General features: G+C 40.3%; 1 protein-coding gene across 1 annotated transcript in view; it reads right to left on the bottom strand.

Annotated features, from left to right (window-relative positions):
- Positions 1 to 14,556, bottom strand: part of XPR1 (xenotropic and polytropic retrovirus receptor 1) — a 141,703-nt gene extending 127,147 nt beyond the window's left edge. Inside the window, exon 1 of the mRNA XM_080908461.1 lies at positions 14,378 to 14,556. Coding sequence (XP_080764587.1) covers positions 14,378 to 14,446 — 69 coding nt within the window. The 5' untranslated portion in view covers positions 14,447 to 14,556. The remainder of the gene's footprint in view (positions 1 to 14,377) is intronic.
- Between the last annotated feature and the right edge of the window lie 5,447 nt (positions 14,557 to 20,003).

Raw genomic sequence — 20,003 nt, 5'->3', positions numbered from 1 at the left:
ATATGTACCCACAAATACTTAATTACAACCTTTAAAAATGTATTTGAAAAAAAAAAAGAAATGCTGAAATCAATCTAAGTATTATATAAATCAAAAGAATGAGGTATATTTATATGGAACTGTTATTTCTGTATTAAAACATATTGTCTTTGAAAAAAAATATGTGTGTGAGTGCATGTTTATAGGTAACACAGCACGTGTGTGGAGATCAGAGAACAACCCATGGGAGTTGGTTCTCTCTTTCCACCAAATGATTCAGATCATCTTTGGACTGGTAGTAGACGCCTTTACCTTCTGAGCCATCTCTCCAGCCCAGCACTGACATTAACCTTAAGAAAAAAGAAAAGAAAAATAGAATAGGGGAGAGGTCAACAGTAAAAATAAAGGTGAAAGGCATCTCAAAACAGTAACCATGACAGCATATCCAAGCATATTTCAGTAAAAAAGATATTACACAACAAATTAGATGCACCCAAACAGCACAAAACCTTGGCCTAGTAGAATGAAATGAGTGCACCATAACTCTAGCTTTCTAATCACATACTCAGCCAGTCTAATAATTTACCTCCTCTCAACAGGCTGGTGGGGAGAACACAGAACAGAATGATGGCAAGGAAGGCTGTTTTCACCAAGAGTGTGAGTGCTGAACGCATTCCCCAGTGTAACGAGCAATTCGGCACATGAGTATTTACACATTGTCACTCCTTTGTGAGCTTACAATATTCGGTCAACCACTTAATTGTATACCACTGGCCAAGCCCCATCAATCTGGGGTCAGTGAAAAGATCAATTTCAGACAGAACTTGGGGCACACTGAATTCACCAAAGTAAAGGCATTCTGTGAAGCTTCTTGGCAACCAGGGAAGTAGTGCTCCCAAGCAAGTCACTGACCTCAAATGACACCTTTTATTCCAACTGCAGCAGTACTTATTAGTTCCTGTAGCAAATGCTCTCAGAGTCCTAACTACCAAGTTCCTCACAAATCCATTCTTCCTCTTCAACCCTTTTCTCACTCAGCAGAACCAGTGCACAGAAAACCTACCCCAATCCTAGCAGGAGTGGATTTGAGGGAAAACAAGGGAATGGGGTACATGGAATAGGATGGAGGGAGAAAAGAGAAAGGGAAATGACATTTATAATCTCAAAAAATAATTTTAAATAAAGATAGAATCTGAACCAAGACAAATGAGTTCATAATCTTAATTCATCCTAAACTATTTGTGTGACCTTGGACAACTACTAAAGTATCGTTCTTCAAAAATAGAATAAACATCTATGTTAATAGGCCTGTTGTAAAGATCATACAAGAACTTCATTCAACAAACTTAAGAGTAGTTAAATATGACAAAGAATGAGCTATATGCTAAATGAACAATATCTACCTGCTTGACGCACACTGCACATCTGATGTTACACTGAAACAACAAATCTAAAAAGCCACTAATAACAGCACACATCATTGTCTTATCTACCAGCCTGAAACACAATATACCAACTGCAAAACAATACAGCATTAATTTTAACACACCCCAATTTCATTTAAAATGTGGATTATTTATAAAACTGATTAAATAAAACATTGGTCCAGGCCTTTATAATTTTTACTATACTATTTGGTAATGGTTCTGATCATAATCTACCTAAAGCATCATCTAAGATACAAAGTAACACACGCACATCACTTTGTGTCATCTCTTTAAAATCTTTTATGGGCCAAGAATGATATTACATACCCATAATCATAGCATTTCGGAGGCTGAAGAAGGAGGATGGCAACTCTGGGCTACATACTGAGATTCCATCAATAAGTAAATGTTTCCAGTTCATGCCCAGAAAAATATCTTAAGTGTTTTCAGCAAGTGTTCTAGGCCCTTTAATCCCTCCCAAGATTAAAGGGATCTTTTCCAAGTTTGTTCTATAAACTGTGCAATATTATCTACTAAAATCAAATACATACATGTAATACTTATATATAATGTTTATATATAATTAGAAGACCATGTCAGTTAAAAACTCCTCAAAGGTAAAAATTAGTGCTCAATGGCTTTACCCTCAGCACCCCACATGATCCCAACTGTACATCACCATGTTAGAAATAGTTTCTAAAATAAAACACACTTGTTTTTGCATTCTAGCACTAAGGACTTTGAAGCTATGTTACCTTGGCCAACCTACTCAGACTAAAAAATCAGTGTTTTCTCTTAACAGGAATAACTCAACCTACTTTGGATAAAATGTAAAATGCCCAGCACACCAGAGCACTTAATAAACATTAGCTATGGTTATTATTGTTGCCAAACCAAAGTCAGGGCAAATGTGTCTAGAACAGTGGTTTTCAACCTGTGGGCAACGTATATTAAAGAAGGCAGTAAATGTAGTGTCATGTAGCACATGTAACCTATGTTTCAAAACAAACAGGCATGTTATGGAAAGATAGACAATCAGTTTTTAACCTTTCTGAGCCTTCCTTTCATTTCTACCTGACCCCTATCTCCTAATTCAAATGGCTTTCTACTAGTGATCAGACCTTATAAACAGTTAGATGGTTAATTTATGTAAGTAAGTAAATGGTGTCATTTACTTCGTCTTTTCATTAGCATACAGAAAAACACTTAGGTTGTTAAATTGATCTAATAATGTGATGATTTGCATATGTTCAGCCCAAGGAGTGACCCTATTAGAAAGTGTGGCCTTGTTAGAGTAGGTGTGTCACTGTGGGTGGGCTTTAAGACTTTCACCCTAGCTACCTGGAAACCAGTCTTCCACTACCATCCTTCAGATGAAGATGTACAACTCTCAGCTCTGTCTGCATCCTGCCTGCCTGGATAGCACTCTGCTCTCACCTTGATGATACCTGGACTGAACCTCTGAACCTGTAAGCCAGCCTATAATGTCCTTTAAAAACTTGCTTTGGTAATAGTGTCTGTTCACAGCAGTAAAACCCTGCGACAGAAGTTGGTACCAAGAACTAGGATATTTCTGTGATAGGCCTGACCAATCTTTTGTTTGGAGAAATGTGGATTTTGGGACTTTAACAGTAGAATGCTTTAAATTGGGCTTAATGGGCTATCCTAGTAGGAATATGGAAGACTTTGTTGCTGAGTATCATTTGAACTGTGCAGACCTGGCTCAAGAGGTTTCAGTGAAGTATAATTTCAGAATGTGGCCTACAAGAGGTTTCAGTGGAGAAGAATTTCAGAATACGGCCTAGGGAACTGTTTTTGTTGTATTTTGGTGAAGAATGTGGCTGCTTTTTCCCCTTGTCTGAAGAGTCTACATGAGTCTAATAAGGTAAAGAGATTTATATTAATTGCACTGACAAAAGAAGTCTCAAAAATATCCCAGCAGAGACTTTGTTCTCTGGTTACGTCTCATGAAGAGTGTTTTGAACAAGTGTAGCAAGCTTAGAAAGGAAAAATGGCTCAAGTTTTAAAGGGGCAACACCAAGTGAAATAGACCTGAATCCGGTTTTCTAGGAGATAACCAATTAAAGAAGTATGGGCAAGATCCTACCCAGCTAAGTTTAGGTCCAGGCATGGTGGTACACATCTTTAACCCCAGGAGACAAGCCAAGCAGATCTCTGAGTTCAAGGCCAGCCTGGGACAGAGCGTGTTCTAGGTGAAGAAATTTTTAAATCCAGAAATGTTGTGTACACTTTAATCCCAGCAGACAGCCGTGCAGATCTCTGAATTTAAAGTCAGTCTACAGAGCAAGATCTAAGACAGCCAAGCTTAGACAGTGGAGGATTTGGAAAACGGGTTAATTGTAGTGTAATAAAGCAAAGGGGCATGTTCCAGCTCCTGCAAGCAGCAGAACTTGGCAGCTTCAGCTATGTGTATCTAGCTTTACAGTCAAGAGAAGGGGATTTCTGGGACAATGAATGCTGGTTAGCTGGAGCTAAGAAATTACTGTTGATTAAGAAGAGACCAGTATAAGTAAGGTAAAATCTTCTGGGAAGTGTTTTCTGAGAGCACTAAGAAGCTGTGTTTCAGAGATAGCCAAGGCTGTACCTCGTGCTGCAGCTGTACTTGGTAATACGTAAGAGTCACCCAGGTGGTACAGTTTTGAAGGCATGCAGGGGTCGTGAAGCTTAGGTTTGGCACTGTGAAAGGCCAGAGAAGGTGCAGCCTCAGTTGCAGTTGATGGTTCAGGACTGAAGGGGTCATGCAAAGGATTTGGGGCTTAGCATCATGAAGAGAGCCTATGAGAGGCTATTAGTGAAGCCTAGTTGCAGCAAAAGACCCCAGCATATTGAAGATTCCAGTCCCATTGGTTGATCGCCAAAAACAGCAGCAGCATCAGTAGAGTGGATCAATATGAGCTTAGAGTGTTATAAAGGGCAGAGCTGGAGGAGTAACCCAAACCCTTGGGAGGAGCCCAGAACATCATGTGTGGATTCCAGACATTGAAACAAGAAACTGTAACATTGAAGTTGCCTTGAAAACCCCAAGATGTTTGAGATGCCAGAGCCCTGGGCTATCTACTAAGGAAAGCTGCTAGCAGGGAGTGGAACCAATCCAGGAGAAAGAAGTCTATTGCAGTCAACAAAGATGAAAAAAGAGTTGGAGATTTGAAGACCACTTTGACTTCAGACATGGAGATGCAGAGTTTGAAGTTTGCCCATCTGGTTTCCTGTCTTGCTTTGGGGATTACAGTTAAGTGATTGGATGAATCTCAGAAGAGACTTTGAACTTTGGACTTTTAAATTGTTGAGACTGCTATAAGTAATAGGGACTTTTGAAGTTGGATTAAATGTTTTTGTTTTTTTTTTGTTTTTTTTTTTTTTGGTTTTTTTGTTTTGTTTTGCATCATGCTATGTTTAGGTATGGCCCCCATAAACTCATATGTTTGAAAAAGCCTATGGGAGCAAGGGAGTGGAATGTGACGGTTTGTATATGCTCTGCCCAAGGAATAGCACTATTAGAAGGTGTGACCTTGTTGGAGTAGGTGTGTCACTGTGGGTCTGGGCTTTATGACCCTCATCCTAGCTGCCTGGAAACCAGTCCTCCACTAGCAGCCTTCAGATGAAGATGTACAACTCTCAGCTCTGCCTGTACCATGCCTGCCTAGATGTTGCCCTGCTCCTACCTTGATGATGATGGACTGAACCTCTGAACCTGTAAGCCAGCCCAATTAAATGTTGTTTTTATAAGACTTGTCTTGGTCATGATATCTGTTCACAGCAATAAAACACTAAGATAAATAGGTTAGATTCGGATAAATGTATTAGCACAGGACATCCATTACTTTGTACAAAAAAAAATTCATTCTTGAACTTTTAAGGCAAAACAACAAAAAGGCACAATTTATATGGCCATGCTATACCTCAGCGAGGGCCAATTGTAAGCAAAAGGCCATACTCTTAAAGAAAGCTCTATCAGCAGCTATTTTCAAGACTGATTGATCCCGTGCCTTGGTCTGTATGCCCTCAATTTGTCCATTCTAAAAACAAAGACATTGAGAAGGTCTTTTTAATTCTAAAACTAATTTTAAGGCAAAATATTATTTTTACTATAAAACTGCAAAAAACTAAAGTTAAGCAGCCACCAGAAGTTCACTTAAGACACCTGGTCACGCTAGAGACATAGTTAAGATCACCAACTGTTCTTCCAGAGGTCCTGAGTTCAATTCCCAGCAACCACATGGTGGCTCATAACCATCTGTAATGGGATCTGATGCCCTCTTCTGGTGTGTCTGAAGACACTACAATGTACTCAGATGAAGACACCTGGACACATTTAAAATTCAACTAAAAAAATTAAAGAATACCTTGACAAAGGTTAGCCAAAATAAATGCATGTTACAAATGATAATCAATCTTATTTCACAATCACTTCTTCATTTATGCCTGGTTTCCTTAGTGTACAAAAAACAGCTAAGAACAATTCATTAGAACAAACACTATAGATGGCAAAAGTATTAGCTCAAATGAACACAGTCATTTCCTAGAAAACCCTCCATCTGACATCTGATAGATAAAACTTGAGGCTCCATTCTCCTAATATAAACACTGCTAACCAAGCACTGTACAACCTTGAGCTCTTTCAAAACAAACAAATGTTTTTAATATATTGTTATTATTTTGTGCCAGGCATTGTTTTAAGAACTTTCCTGTTTAACTCATTTAATCCTCAACAGCATATAAATCAAATCCCAGTAGTTTCTCAGGAGGCTGAGACTGAAGTGTCAAGAGCTCAAAACAGCTCAGCTGTAGTTCAGTAGCAAAGTTCTTACCTAGCATGTCAAGTCCAGCCTGTGAAACTGTCTCAATGACTTTAGAAATGTCAATTGAACAAATGAACTTGCAGATGACAATTTTCATAATAATCCTACAAGAGTTGTACTAGGATTATTGCTAATTTACACAAAAGAAAACCAAAGCACAAAAATTGTCAAGTGATTTGGGATAGGGTGATAGTTCAGCAGGTAAAAGCACTTACCATTCAGTCTGGGCATGGTGGCACATGCCTTTAGTCCCTGCACTTGGGAGGCAGAGGGAGAAGGATCTGTGAGTTCCAGGTCAACTTGGTTTACAAAGCAAGTCCAGGCCAGCCAGTACTTCACAAAGAAACCTTGTGCTGAAAAAAACAACAAAAGCACTTGCCATGCAAGCCTGATGACATATGGTCAATCCTCAGGACCCAAGACAGACAACTCCTCAAAGTTGTCCTGAGTTCCTCAGGTGTGCACTCACAACACACACACACACACACACACACACACACACACACACACACACACACACACACACATTTACTGAGAAAAAAAGAAATGTCAAGTGATTTGTCCAAAGCTGGTGAGCTTCACTTTGAACCTGCTCAGTCTGGCTGTAGAGAGTGTTCTCTGCATTAACACACAAACTAATAAAATAAATCAGGGTAACAGCTCAGCCACTGAGCAAGCCAAATGACCTTCATCATTTAATCTCTATGATTCCATTTTTTTCTTGAACAAAAATGGGAACTGAAAGTTTCTTTCAGGTCTAACATCTTATGGCATAAGCCTTGAAGCCAACTGCCACAACTGAGGCAACTCAATAGTTCATAGCGACATAATTCACACCCACCATTCTCCCTTTACCATAACTCATCCCCTTTCCTTTCATTCATCTTCATAAGATCCTTTATTAGCTGTTCATCCACAATATTATGATCACTTTGAGGAAACATAATTAACAGAGGTGCATTCTGTCCTACTGAGAACTCTACTATCTTCCAAACCCAGCTGACATGCTATCAATATAGAATAAGAGTTACAGAAACAGGTCATTGTTAGAGGCCTGAATGCACTGAATGTGTGTGTGTGTGTGTGTGTGTGTGTGTGTGTGTGTGTTTATGCATGCATGCATAAACATCTATTTTCATGAAGCTGAGAATTAAGAACAGGGGCTTTTACTGTCTCATCTGAGCTACCTATAACTAGGCACAGCAACATAGTTACAGGCTCAGCTTCCCCTTCCCCTTCCTGAGACACAGCCTGCTCTTAAGAGAAATGTTTTTTAAAGTGCTTACCACAATGCCTGACATAATGAACCCTCGCTAAACAGGTAAATAAATAAATAACAACTGTCCTTATTACTACCACTACTGTTGCTGTTAACACTCCCTCACAAAAGCAAGAGCTCCATAGTATGACAGACTTGATTTCAAATTCTAGCTCTACTGACTTAGTGACTAGCCTGTGAAAATTGACTAATTTTTCGGTTACCTCATCAAGTAAAATCGAGATAATATGTACCTTGCAAAACATTGTGAGAGCTAACATAACACAAAGCAGCTAATACCTAGTCCCTAAGTACTCAGTGGTGGGTAGTTATGTTCTTAAGACAGGCTGACCATATTTCTTCTAATTCAAAGAAACTAAAGACGATGAAATCCAGGAAAGCCAAAGTTTTCTTTTCTATGGCTCTTCACTGTGTAACAGACACAAGGTAATCCTCACCCTACTGGAGTTTTTTATCCTCTCACATGCTTTGTATGAACAGAATACTTTTTTCAGGCAACCTCCTAACTTTCTGAAAGAATTCCTGTGCTCAAAGGAGACACTTCTGAAAACAGCATGATGGTACATGACTTTAATCCCAACACTAGGGGAACCACCTGAGGCAGAAGCAGGAATATCTCTGGGAGTTTGAAGTTAGCCAGTGCTACATGGTGAGACCTTGTATTTTAAAAAAAACACAAAAACCTTCATAATCCTATCACTCGTTTGATTTTTAGGTGCTGCATACATAAAGTGTAAGGTTATACCCCCAGCAGCTAGTAAAAGGTATGCTTGTATACTGTATATTAAACATTCCTGTTCTATTATCAATAGACATTGGTATCCTCTGTGATTTTAAGAATTCCAAACAGTTTTGGGATTTAAAAAAGAAAACCACTGTTCTAAGGAATAAAAAAATCCCTATAAAACACACTTTCGGGGGTGAGGGATATAGCTTAACTGGTAAGACTGCTTGTCGGCTCAATCTCTAGTACAGCATAAACTGGGAGTGGTAGCTCATGCCTATAATCCCAGAAGTTCAAGATCATCCTTGACAACATAGGGAGTCAAGGTCATCCTAGAACACATGAAATTCTTTCTGGAAAGGGGGAGTAGAGGAGGAAGAGGGAAGGAAAGATAGAGAGGAAGGAGAGAGGGAAAAACAGAGACAGAGACTTGGCCACTTTCCTGTGTCTGTGTCTCCTGTCTTCAAAAGTCCACTTGCTAGGGACTAAGAACTGGAGACATGACTCAGTGGGTAAGAGCTCACTGCACAGTCATGAAGACCTGAGTCTGGATCCCCAGCATCCATGTAAAAACTCAGCATGACAACATGCATCTGTAACTCCAGGACAGGGATAAGGAAAGCAGCTGGATCCTTGTCTAACCAACTCTACAAGGTTCAGTAAAAGACCTGTAGGTGGTACTGTGTGTGATTATGCACACTTTTAATCCTAGCACCCAAGGCAGAGGCAGAGACAGAGGCAAGTGGATCTCTACGTTTGAGGCCAGCCTGGTCTTTACAGTGAGTTCCAGTACAGCCAGGGCTACAAAGACTAAATAAATAAATAAATAAATAAATAAATAAATAAATAAATAAATAAATAAATGCCCCTAATTCCAAAGGCCTTGTTAATTGGGAATGCCAGAGGATGTAAACGCTGACATCGAAGGGTTACCATAATAAAGTAATTGTGAAATATCTGTCCTTTTGATCAGCTCTAACAAAGTATTGCTACTTCACCTGTAGTCTGGTTGAGGGCTGTCTAGATGTGTCAGCTGCCATTGTCATGCTGTCACTGTGCTTACATCACCGTTATTTCTGTTAGAGCATCTCTATACAGGTCTTAAGTCTTATCTATGTCGTGAAGAGGTGACCAGTTAAAACTTACACAGCATCCATTAACCTAGGCCCCCATAAGTGTGCTCACTGCTACCAGCGGGCTGTGAACAATGAAGGAAGAGCAAATCCCTGACAACATTGATTCCCTCAGATTTAAAACAAGTGAGTAGCCTCCTTAGCAGAATACTACACCAATCCATTTACTATATATTTGGTAGACTTTATTTCTTCCTTCTTATATCATAAAATTAAACTAACAGTTTTGACACTATCTTTTCTTACTCCATAGAGTTTGGGGTACACTGATTTGGGGCCTAAAATTCAAATATACCTGAAACCCCTAGCTAGTATAACTCAGTCTCTCAAATGTTTTTCTAAATGAGGAGTGAAACCAGGGCTGGTTTTCCATGGTCACCCCAGGTCAAATAAGATTCTTAGGTTCTTATGATCTGGGCCTTCACCCAAAAGCTGATCCAAAGCCAACCTCAGGAATGGATGGACAAGTATAATCTTACGAGGATACTTACCCTAACACACTTTACAGAGACAATAAAGAACAATGAGAACTTTTATTCACTCATTTAAATCATATTTGTAAATGCCAGGCATCTCACTAACAATCATTTGCAAATACCATTTAAAATGTACTGCACTGTATTTTTATTTGCAGAAGTCCCGTAAAGGAAGAGTGTGGTTTGTGCTCCATCGGGTGGCCGACCTGGAAATTTCAAACAAGTTCCAGCAAGGCAAGTGAACCCTAACTAATCAACATAATACCTTTGAGACACTGAAGCCTGTAACACAAGTTTTCCCAAGAGAGGGTTCTAGAAATGAGAATCACAACAACTCTATGGCAATGCTTCCTTATACTGAAAAATAAGGAAGTATAGTTCATGTACTACATTTTCCATATCACACAACAAAAAAATTAGTTCATGACCATTACTTTTTTTTTCATTTAAGTTAAATAAGTCTTATGCTGGGGGTATAGCTCAACAGTAAGGTGACGTGCTTAGCATGCCCAAAGCCCTGGGTTCAATCCCCAGCAATGAAAACATAGTTTCACTGAGGTTTCCAGTCACAGAACAAAATCTTAATTAAAAAAATGTTTTAATGTATTCAAATTTATTTATTTATAATTTTGTTTTTGGTTTTGGTTTGGTTTGGCTTGGTTTTTGTTTGGTTTAGTTTGGTTTGGTTTGGTTTGGTTTGGTTTTTTGAGACAAGGTATCACTAGTAACTCTGGCTATCCTGGAACTCATCATGTAGACCAGGCTGATCTCAACTCATAAAGATCCTCCTGCCTCAGTCTCCCTGGTGCTGAGAGCCACTATGCCTGGCTTTTTATTAAAGTTTTTGAAAAGATGATTTTTAAACATTAATATTATGATTTATATTAATGTTATTTAAATAATTAATTAATAATATTATATTAATATTATTTAAACATTTATATTAGAATTTTAAAATAGTTCCATAAATTCTCTCTTCATAAACTTAATCAAACCATAACAAAGCACGGAAATTTAGATGAACAGTAAATCACATGAGACTTACTCAGAAACCATCAGCGTTCAGTCACACAGTTAATGTGACCTGGCTACCAATATTAAAACATACAATACTAGCCGTGTGTGTGTGTGTGTGTGTGTGTGTGTGTGTGTGTGTGTGTACATGTGCACACATTTAAATGATGACAAGTAGCTCAGCCTTCACATACCATACATAGCTTTTTTGCCTGAAAAAGCAAAGAGGCAGATAACCTTACAATTCCCTTTCAATTCCTGAACTGCAGAGAGCTTATTGTTTTAACATCTGATGCTTTCTACAGTAGTCACTGAAACAAAGTCATTCTTAGTCCTGAGAAAGGACCCTCAAAAGAAAAATTCATATCATCAATCAAAGGCTTCAAACATATTTGCCTCTTTTGCTAATATTCTGTAAAATATTAACTGATCATACTAGTCTGTATGAAACTGGCCTGAGTTAATTTTGATTAATCTAGTATAGACATCTAAACTATACAACCATTGATTCCACATTTCTTAAAAATACTGTTAGAAATACTTGTTGAGGTTCTATTTTCCACACTGAGATTTGTACTTGGGTTATTAAAAACAAAGATAATCTCTGGTCATTTGTGTTTATTCCCAGTGAATCTATGAAGCATCACCTAGATGTTCTATATATGGTCTTTCCACGCTTCTCTATTCTTTCATACTTACTTATTCTGCCTATGAATGCACATTTTTTTTAGTTAAAGACTAATAATTTTTAGGATATTAATATGCTACTATCATTAATATTTTCAGCAATTCAAGAATAAAAAAGAATTAAAAGTTAAACCAAGCACTTAGGAAATAGAGTAGACCTTAAAAGGCTCTGGCCTCATGTGTATTTTTTTTTATAAAAAAGAAGAAAGCAGGAAGAGCAAAAACATTCTCTCAAGGACCTCACAGCTAACATACACATGAACCAGCACTTACAATACAGCCATGTATCCATAATATTATATATAATTAAATGTTTCATAGAATTATAGATGTAAACAAAATACTCAGGTCCTATCTAGAGCTCCTCCTGATCAAAGTAATATTTACTAAAGTGACAAACAAAGAAGCGGAAGAGTTCATGTTGATTCAGGACACTAGACGGCATCCTAGGCTTGAACTAAAGGTAATACATCAAAATTCCATCACCAATGCTTGAAAAACAAACCTAAGTATGTTCTGCTAACTGTTTTAGATAGCATCATTTTCAACTATGTAAAAATACATATTACAATTTTTTTGAGACAGGGTCTCTTCCCTGACAAAAGTAGTGAACATTCTAACATTCCAAGACCTTAAAAATCCTTACTTATACCTCCAAGCTATTTTTAAAGAAATAGCACCAAATCTTTGAAAATAACACCAACACAAAGACTGCAATCCCATGCAAATGTCTTTAATAGTTCCAGCTTACGAAGAAAAAAGCCCCTTATTTTTCATCTTGCCTGTGGAATGATGAATTTACTGAGGTAGGAGCTACATAGTAAGGAAATCTCTGTAGAATCAAATTTCAATTATCCACAATAAATGAATTTTTCAAAAGTAATTTATAATTGGTCTAAAAAAGATAATGCAGTCACTCAGAAGCATAGAAATTTTGTCCCACTGTGACCAATCTAGAGTAACCATTTAGAAATAATAGTAACTAAATAGGTTGTGTAAATCAAGGAGTCCCAGAGTCACTGTGGTTACTCCAGCCACAAACCTGACATTACAAATCAAGGGTTAATTACATTTTTAAACTAAATCAGGCTTCCCCTTCCAGCCCAAGACAGTCCACATTAATTCTATAAAATAGTCAAATGTTTAAATACTTAAAAGAACCAGAGGATACATCCAACTATGGTTCCTCAGACCAAAGCAAGCATTCTATACTGTATAATATGCTTCCGCACTCCAACACTAACCTCGGGGAAGAACTGGCAGCGGTGCTGAAAATGCTAGTAGGAAGATGAACACCCAATGCCCTCCTTTCAATGAAAACCACCATCTGGATTCTAGCCAAGGCTTTAAAACTGACTGAATGTTATTACAAACAATAAATCAGCAACTCCACAGCCTCAACTGTTAGAACCTTTTCTTACAGAATGTGGCAAAGGAAGATTACAAGGAAACTGACAAGAGAGTATTAGTAACTAGTCATTCATTTCTGTCATTAAATACAATATATTACAAGTAAACTTATTTTACACTCTTCCAAGATTGTGTTTAACCTAACTATCCCTTTCCCTGGTCTTCAATTATTACATTGGCTATATGAATAAATGAACTTACTGCTGATGCCTAAACATCCTTATCACTAAATTTATATAAAAGTTTTTAAAACATCCAAAATAATTTAATTCATAAAACCTAGCTAGTATGTGTGTACATGCTCCTATTGATTTTATACTCTTTGTTCCTGCTCATACCATAGATGTGAACTCCTGGAGGTTACAGATCTTTTTCTCTTTCCTCTCTCCAGGAGCTGAACTACTAGCTTCTGAGAATAACCTATTGCAAGCTAAAACAAAAACAAAAACAAACAAACAAAAAAAAAAAAAAAAACACCTTTCAGGTATCCTACCTTTTAAGTATGTAAGTGGTTTTCACTGTCTTTACTTTTCCCAATATTGCTGCAAGGTCCTAACAATATGTAGTAAAAACCCTCCAAAAGCTGTGCAAGAAGAAGAAACTGAAAGAAGGAACACGACTCATGTAATGCACAAGTAAGGTACAATATTTACATTACAGTGATTTTTCTCCCTACCAAAAACTTAGCAGAAAACCTGAAATTTTAAATAATTCTCTTCCCTCCTTCATCTTCCCTCCATTCCAAAACCAGAGAAGAGTGAAAAATCCAAAGATGTGATTATTCTGTATAGTTCATACAATCAGTACAAAGACAAGACACCGTCTCCTTATCAACAGAACTATTAGTTCAATGCATTTGAAAACTATAACCACTGCATTAGGTGATACACATTTCACCAAGTTTTTATCCTGTTACAATGCCTTTGTTAACAGTGGGCAAGTGGAGGTAAGCCGACGGGCTGAGTGGAATGAAGGCAGTCGCTGGAGAGGTTTATCTTGCAAGACCACGGTTCTTTGGCAAGAGGGGAGCAGCGAGAAAGCACCTAACCTTGGCAAAGAGGGTGATCTCCCGCAGTGGGGACCGGAGGTCACCGTGAGTGGGGAGAGGGTGGCGCCGAACCACCGCGACCCCAGGCTGCCGTCGCACCTGCGGCTTGGCCTCCCACCACCATTCCCCAGCCCCAGCCCGGCTGTGCCCTTCCTCTCGCCGCCGCCTGCATATCCGTTACCCCGGCGGCAGAGGGCTGCGGGGGAGGGGAAGGACTGCCAGGCCGCCGGGGGCCAGCAGCGCCCGGGATGCCGCAGTGGCTTCCCGCGGCGGTGGGTCAAAGTCCGCTCCGGCCGGGGAGCTCAAGGCAGCGGCGGAGGTCGCGGCTAGGGAGATGGCAGCCCCTCCGAGCCCGCCCCAACCCCAGCAGCCGCGGGTACCTCATACTGGATGTACTGCTTCCTCCACTCGGGAGTGATGTGCGCGGAGAGGTGCTCGGCGAACTTCATCCTGCCGTGTCCCCCTCACTCCCACCCGGCTCCGGCAGCTACAGGCGGCGGCGGCGGCAACAGCGACTCCGACTCCTCCCCACATGGGCCCCGGCGCTGCGCGAAGCTGCGCTTCTCTCCTCCTCCGCCGCCGCCGAGGTCTCCTCAGAGCCGCCCTCCCGCCATCTTCCTCCTCCTCTCCATAGGCCCGCCCCGCTCCGCCCTCCAGACGTCATCGCCATGGTAACCGCCTACACCACTCCGACGGAGGGGGCGGAGTATAAGGTGTGGCCTCAGGGGCTTTCCTTCAATCTCCGCCCCCTTTGGGCCGGACGTGTGAAGGCACCTCCCCTGACCTCTTCCGCCTGCCTCAGGTCTGCCTACAGCTGCTTTCTGTACTGCCTGGGAAGCATCGCTGTTGTTACTGCAATTAATATTGGTACTGGAGCAACAATAATCCACACAAGACGCTTATATTTGCAGAGAACTGTGCAAATATTGTTTCCATTTTAATATTGATTCTTCCTAAAACCCTTAAAGATGAATCAGCAGTAATCCAAATTGAGCAGTTGAAACAGTTAAGAGCCAATTGTATTTAAAATGTATTTGCATTCTCTAGGTGCTCAAAAATGCTTGTTGAAATCAATTTAAAATATCGGGGCCAGAAAGTTTGTGCTGCTTCTGGATTTCAATGTATTTGTCTAGTTAGTCCTAGAGCTACCAGAAAGGCCAAAACATCTGGATACTAACCAAGGCTGAAACTGCAAGCCAGCTGACTGGGACTGGGTGCAAGAATTGAAACAGAAAACAGTGCTGAAGGAAAAGAGAATCCTCTATGTGTCCACTCGCTGTGAGACAGTCCCGCATCCAGGCAGACCTCTGGAAAGATACCACTGAAGTAGCAGAGTACCACATTCAATGTGAGAGTGAATGCCCTGAAGGACTTATCTGAGGGAAAAGCCAGGTCCCACCCTGGATAACATAGTAGCTGACATTTTTTTCTTTTTGAGTATCCCTACCCTTGTTCCTGTTCCAAGCATTGTTCTAAACCCCCTACATGTACTTTATCCTTCAACTCTTAAAAGATTTATTTATTTAATGTATATGAGTACACTGTAGCTGTCTTCAGACAGACCAGAAGAGGGCATCGGATCCCATTACAGATGGTTGTGAGCCACCATGTGGTTGCTGGGATTTGAACTCAGGACCTCTGGAAGAGCAGTCAGTTCTCTAAACCACTGCCATCTCTCCAGCCCCCTGTCCTTTAACTCTTGAGACTCAAATGTTTGCTAGAGAACTATTGTGCCTGGGACAATATATATCTCTGTTGGCACATACACACACACACACTTTTTTTTCTCCTTTTCTTCTCCTAGATTTCAGGCAATAAGGTTCTATGACTATTTCTTCAGGAGAAAGACAGGGATGAGGCTTAGCAGGAAAAGGCGAATCTTTCTGGCAAATGTTTGTGTAAAAGCCTCAGCCTCTGGTGAAGAGTGATCAGAGGCTACAGAGACAGCTCTGACGATAAGAGCAGACCTGAGTTTGATTCCCAGAATCCATGTCAAACAGCGCATAACCACCTGTAACTCCAGCTCCAGGGATGTTCATGGCACCTAAGGACATCTATACTCATATACATGTACCCACACACAGGCCCACACAGATATTCTTAATTAAAAATAATAAATGCAATCTCTTTTTAAAAGATAGAAAGGATAAGCTAAGCCAAGTAGAGGAAAAGGAAGAAACAGACACCTTCAGCCTGATAATCCTCTGTCATCAAAAATATCCCTCTTTTAAAACAGTACAGTGTCAGGAGAAAAACTCCAGCAAAGGGGAGCATTATACACTGGGTACACTGTTACCACAGCACAGCCCTCCCATGCCTTAACCATATACAAGATTCAGGAACTGTAGACCTATTGAAGGAAAAATGAAATCCTTAGTCCTAGCTCTAAAACCAATTAATTCCTAGTTTTTCTCCAGCCTGACTCAAAGCCCAGCTGCCTAGCCAGAAATAAAATCTTTATTTATCCACACATGTGGATAAGGAAAAATAAATGAGACAGGGTCTCGTTATGTAACCCTGGCTGATCTAGAATTCTCTATGTAGACCAGGCTAGCCTCTAGCTCAACAGAAATCCTCCCCTACCTCTGCCTCCTGGGTGCTAGCTAGAATTAAAGGCACACACTATCATGCCCCACAGAAATTTCTTTATTCCTAGCATTATTACAAATATTTCAACAAATACTTGAAAGGCATTTGCTGAACACCTACTCTCAGTAGAAAATAAAGCCAAGTGCCTTAAGAATTATCTGAATAGTTTTGCTCTGAACCAGATGGGTCCTTTGCTTAAGACTTCCCTTGTGAGAATAATCTTTATTTACTTAACCAAACTCTGCTGAGTGAACATTATAATATTCCAGCCATACCCTTTGGGAATGAAGGGACAATTCAAAATGACATAAAACTGTCTTTTCTTCAAAGGAAATCACAGTCTAGTTAAAGTCACAAACAGACTGATGGCCTACAATGTGATCTATGCTGTAAGAAAACAAGTATCTCTGGCTGAGGAGAAAGTTGAAGATGGCACGTTGCAGAGATGCTTCTGAAATCCAGTCTCAGACAAAGTTCTGACAAGTGGGAAAAGCACACCTCAGAGCCCTCAAGGGCAAATAGCAGGATGCCAAGGCTGCTAAAGAGTGCCACATGCTATCTGACCCAAATAACCTCCAAAAGGTTGAAACTGTCTGTGAGGTCCCCTAGTCCTAGTGAGTGGTAGACCCACATTTGAGCCCCTACTGCCAAGATCTAGAGTATCTTTGAGCATCACATTATGTGTGTTCGAATGCAATGGTTTAAGCCAGATGCAGCATATAAATCTAATAACAGGAGAAGATGGTGTTGCCATACACCAAGATGAATAATGGAAGCAAAAAAGGGTATGGGAGTACCACTGACTTAGGTATTTGGAAGTCTCCAATTACGTATTCAAATCTAGGGCTTCTAAGGGGTTCAGACTGGAGACTGGGAAGTGGCTGACGATTAAATGATAGTTTAGTCCAGCAAGACTGTCCAGAGATAAAGCACAGACCGGAAGGGAAAAGAGGCCAAGAGAACACCTGTGTGATGCTGATGAAGAAGGGTCAAGGGAACAGGCTGGGATATGGCCAGAGCAGGCAGCAAGAGAGTTAGGAGTGAGTGATGTTGAAACAGCTGTAAAAGATGGTTTCATAAAGGAGGCACCGATCAATAAGTCAAATGTCACAGAGACATTGAACTGTATGACTTCTAAGCTTCTGGGTTTTAGCAAGTCGAATGTCATTAATAACCCAGGAAAAAGATAGCATGAAGGTTTGGGGAAAGCTAAATAATGCAGAGCCTTTATCCATCCTATTTTGTATTTATTCTCTGAACCTGTTGTAGAGGGCCAGGAGTGAGGATTTAATAGTACACCCAGCAATTTATTTAGAAATTCATAAGTACTGGCTCTGAAGCCTTTATATTTATCACACATAATTCTAAGTTTGGGAACAATTATCCTTCCCACAAAGTAACTGTTTTAAACCTTAGAATTATGTGTGATAAATATAAAGCCCAACTGTTGCTTAAAAAAAAATAAATAAATAAGACTGGCGACCAAGACAAAAGAAAGCAGAAGAATTGACCAGCTCAGAAAGTAAACCTTAAGGTGCACCTCAGCTAAGGCAGAGCAAGCTACGGCATCACAGGAGTAAAGATCATGTCCAAAGTACAGCCCAGATTCACACTGATGCAGCACCGGGTGCAGCTTTAAAATGTGATCAGTTTACAGACTCAGCAGAGGTTTGATACTTGAGCTTTAAATGACCTGCGACTCCATTAAAATGACGTGGAAAACAATTTCTTCTTGTTATTTGAATATTTTCCTGGCAAGACTGCACATCTCAAAAGTTTGCCCAGTTCCAAAGCAGTCATTCAGAGAGTGCCTGGGCATCGACTTCCCTACTTCTCCTTCTAAAGAAAAGCACACTGGGGCTGGAGAGGAGGCTTAGGAGAGGTCTTCTAGAAACCCTAAGTTCAATTCCCTGCACCCAAACAGCAGCTCACAACCATCTATAACTAGCTCAAGGGAATCCAACACTGACTTTGGGCATTGTGTGTAAATGTTAATCGACATATATGTAAGCCAAACACCCATACACATGAAATAAAAATAAATCTCAAAAAATAATTAAAAAAAGCAACGCTAGGAATTTCAAATACAGTTTCGAGGTAGTCTGTCAAAGGTGGTTTCAAGAAATACTTTTATTTTAACACAATTGAAATTAGATATACCTCACTGGGGGTGTGTCTGTGTGTCTGTGTAGCATATCTGTGTGTATGTTTGCATGTGTGCCTCTGTGCCTACTTAGGCTAGAGGTTGATATTATTTGTTTTCCCCTATTGCCCCTCGCATTATTTTTTTGAGACTGAGTCTCTCTCTCTGACCCTGGAGCTCAGTCATTTGGCTAAGCTACCTGACTCATCAACTCCTGGTAACCAGTGCTGGAGTTACAAGAACTGCTTCTCAATAGGTGCTGGAAAGTCAAACTTGCTTCCTAGCATCAGACACCTTACACCTAAGCTGTCTTCCCAGACACTTGAGATTTTTCTTCTTGTTGTTGTAAGGTATTTTGCAACTTACAAAAGAGCATTCCTGTACGGGGCACAGCTCCATAATAGAATGCCTGCTTTGCATACGTAGGCCCTTTGGTAGTTTGAATAAGCTTGGCCCAGAGAGTAACATTATGAAGGGTGTGGCAGTGTTGGAGTAGGTGTGGCCTTGTTGGATGATGTGTGTCACTGTGGAGGTGGGCTTTGAGGTTCTATGCAGAATCTCTGCCCAGTGTGGAAGAGAAACACCCCCCCCCCCCCCCCGCCACCTCTAGAAGCCAGTCTCTCCTGGTTGCCTTCCAAGCAAGATATAGACCTCTCAGCTGCTCCAGCACCATGTCTGCCTGCACATTGCCATGCTTCCCACCATGACGATAATGGACTGAATCTCTGAAACTGTAAGCCAGCTCCAATTAAATGTTTTCCTTAATAACAGTTACCTGGGTCATGATGTCTCTTCATAACAATAAAAACCCTAACTAAGGCAGGTCCCTACATCATAGCACACATACACACTCAAAATATTTATGATATTTGCTTTTATTCAACATCCATCCAACAAATTCTCATTAAACAAGTATTAGCCACTAGGCTTTCACTACAGGACACAGTGGCTAGGGTAGTAACTGAAAGTCCCTGATTCAGGAGCTTGCTAAACTTGAGCTACACAAGCAGAAGGAAGCAGCGTATGGCAGGTTACCTGGGAATCCACATCGGTGGAGGAAAAAGAAGACAGGGTGGAGAGAAAAAGAACTTCGTATAATTTTATATAGGGCGGTGAGGCAAGGCCTTCCTGATAAGGTTGGTTTGAATAAGAGGCTTGAGGGAAGGCAGAGAGAAGGCTATGTAAACAGAGGTTGGAGATGGCAGTAGGAGGTGAGAACAGCCTTCAAAGGCTTTTGCAAAGGGCAAGGTCCTGAGACTGGAGTGTGCAGAGAG

This window comes from Micromys minutus (assembly GCF_963924665.1).
Source record: "Micromys minutus genome assembly, chromosome: 1".
Lineage (NCBI taxonomy): Eukaryota > Metazoa > Chordata > Mammalia > Rodentia > Muridae > Micromys > Micromys minutus.
This window is presented reverse-complemented; position numbering and strand designations above follow the sequence as displayed.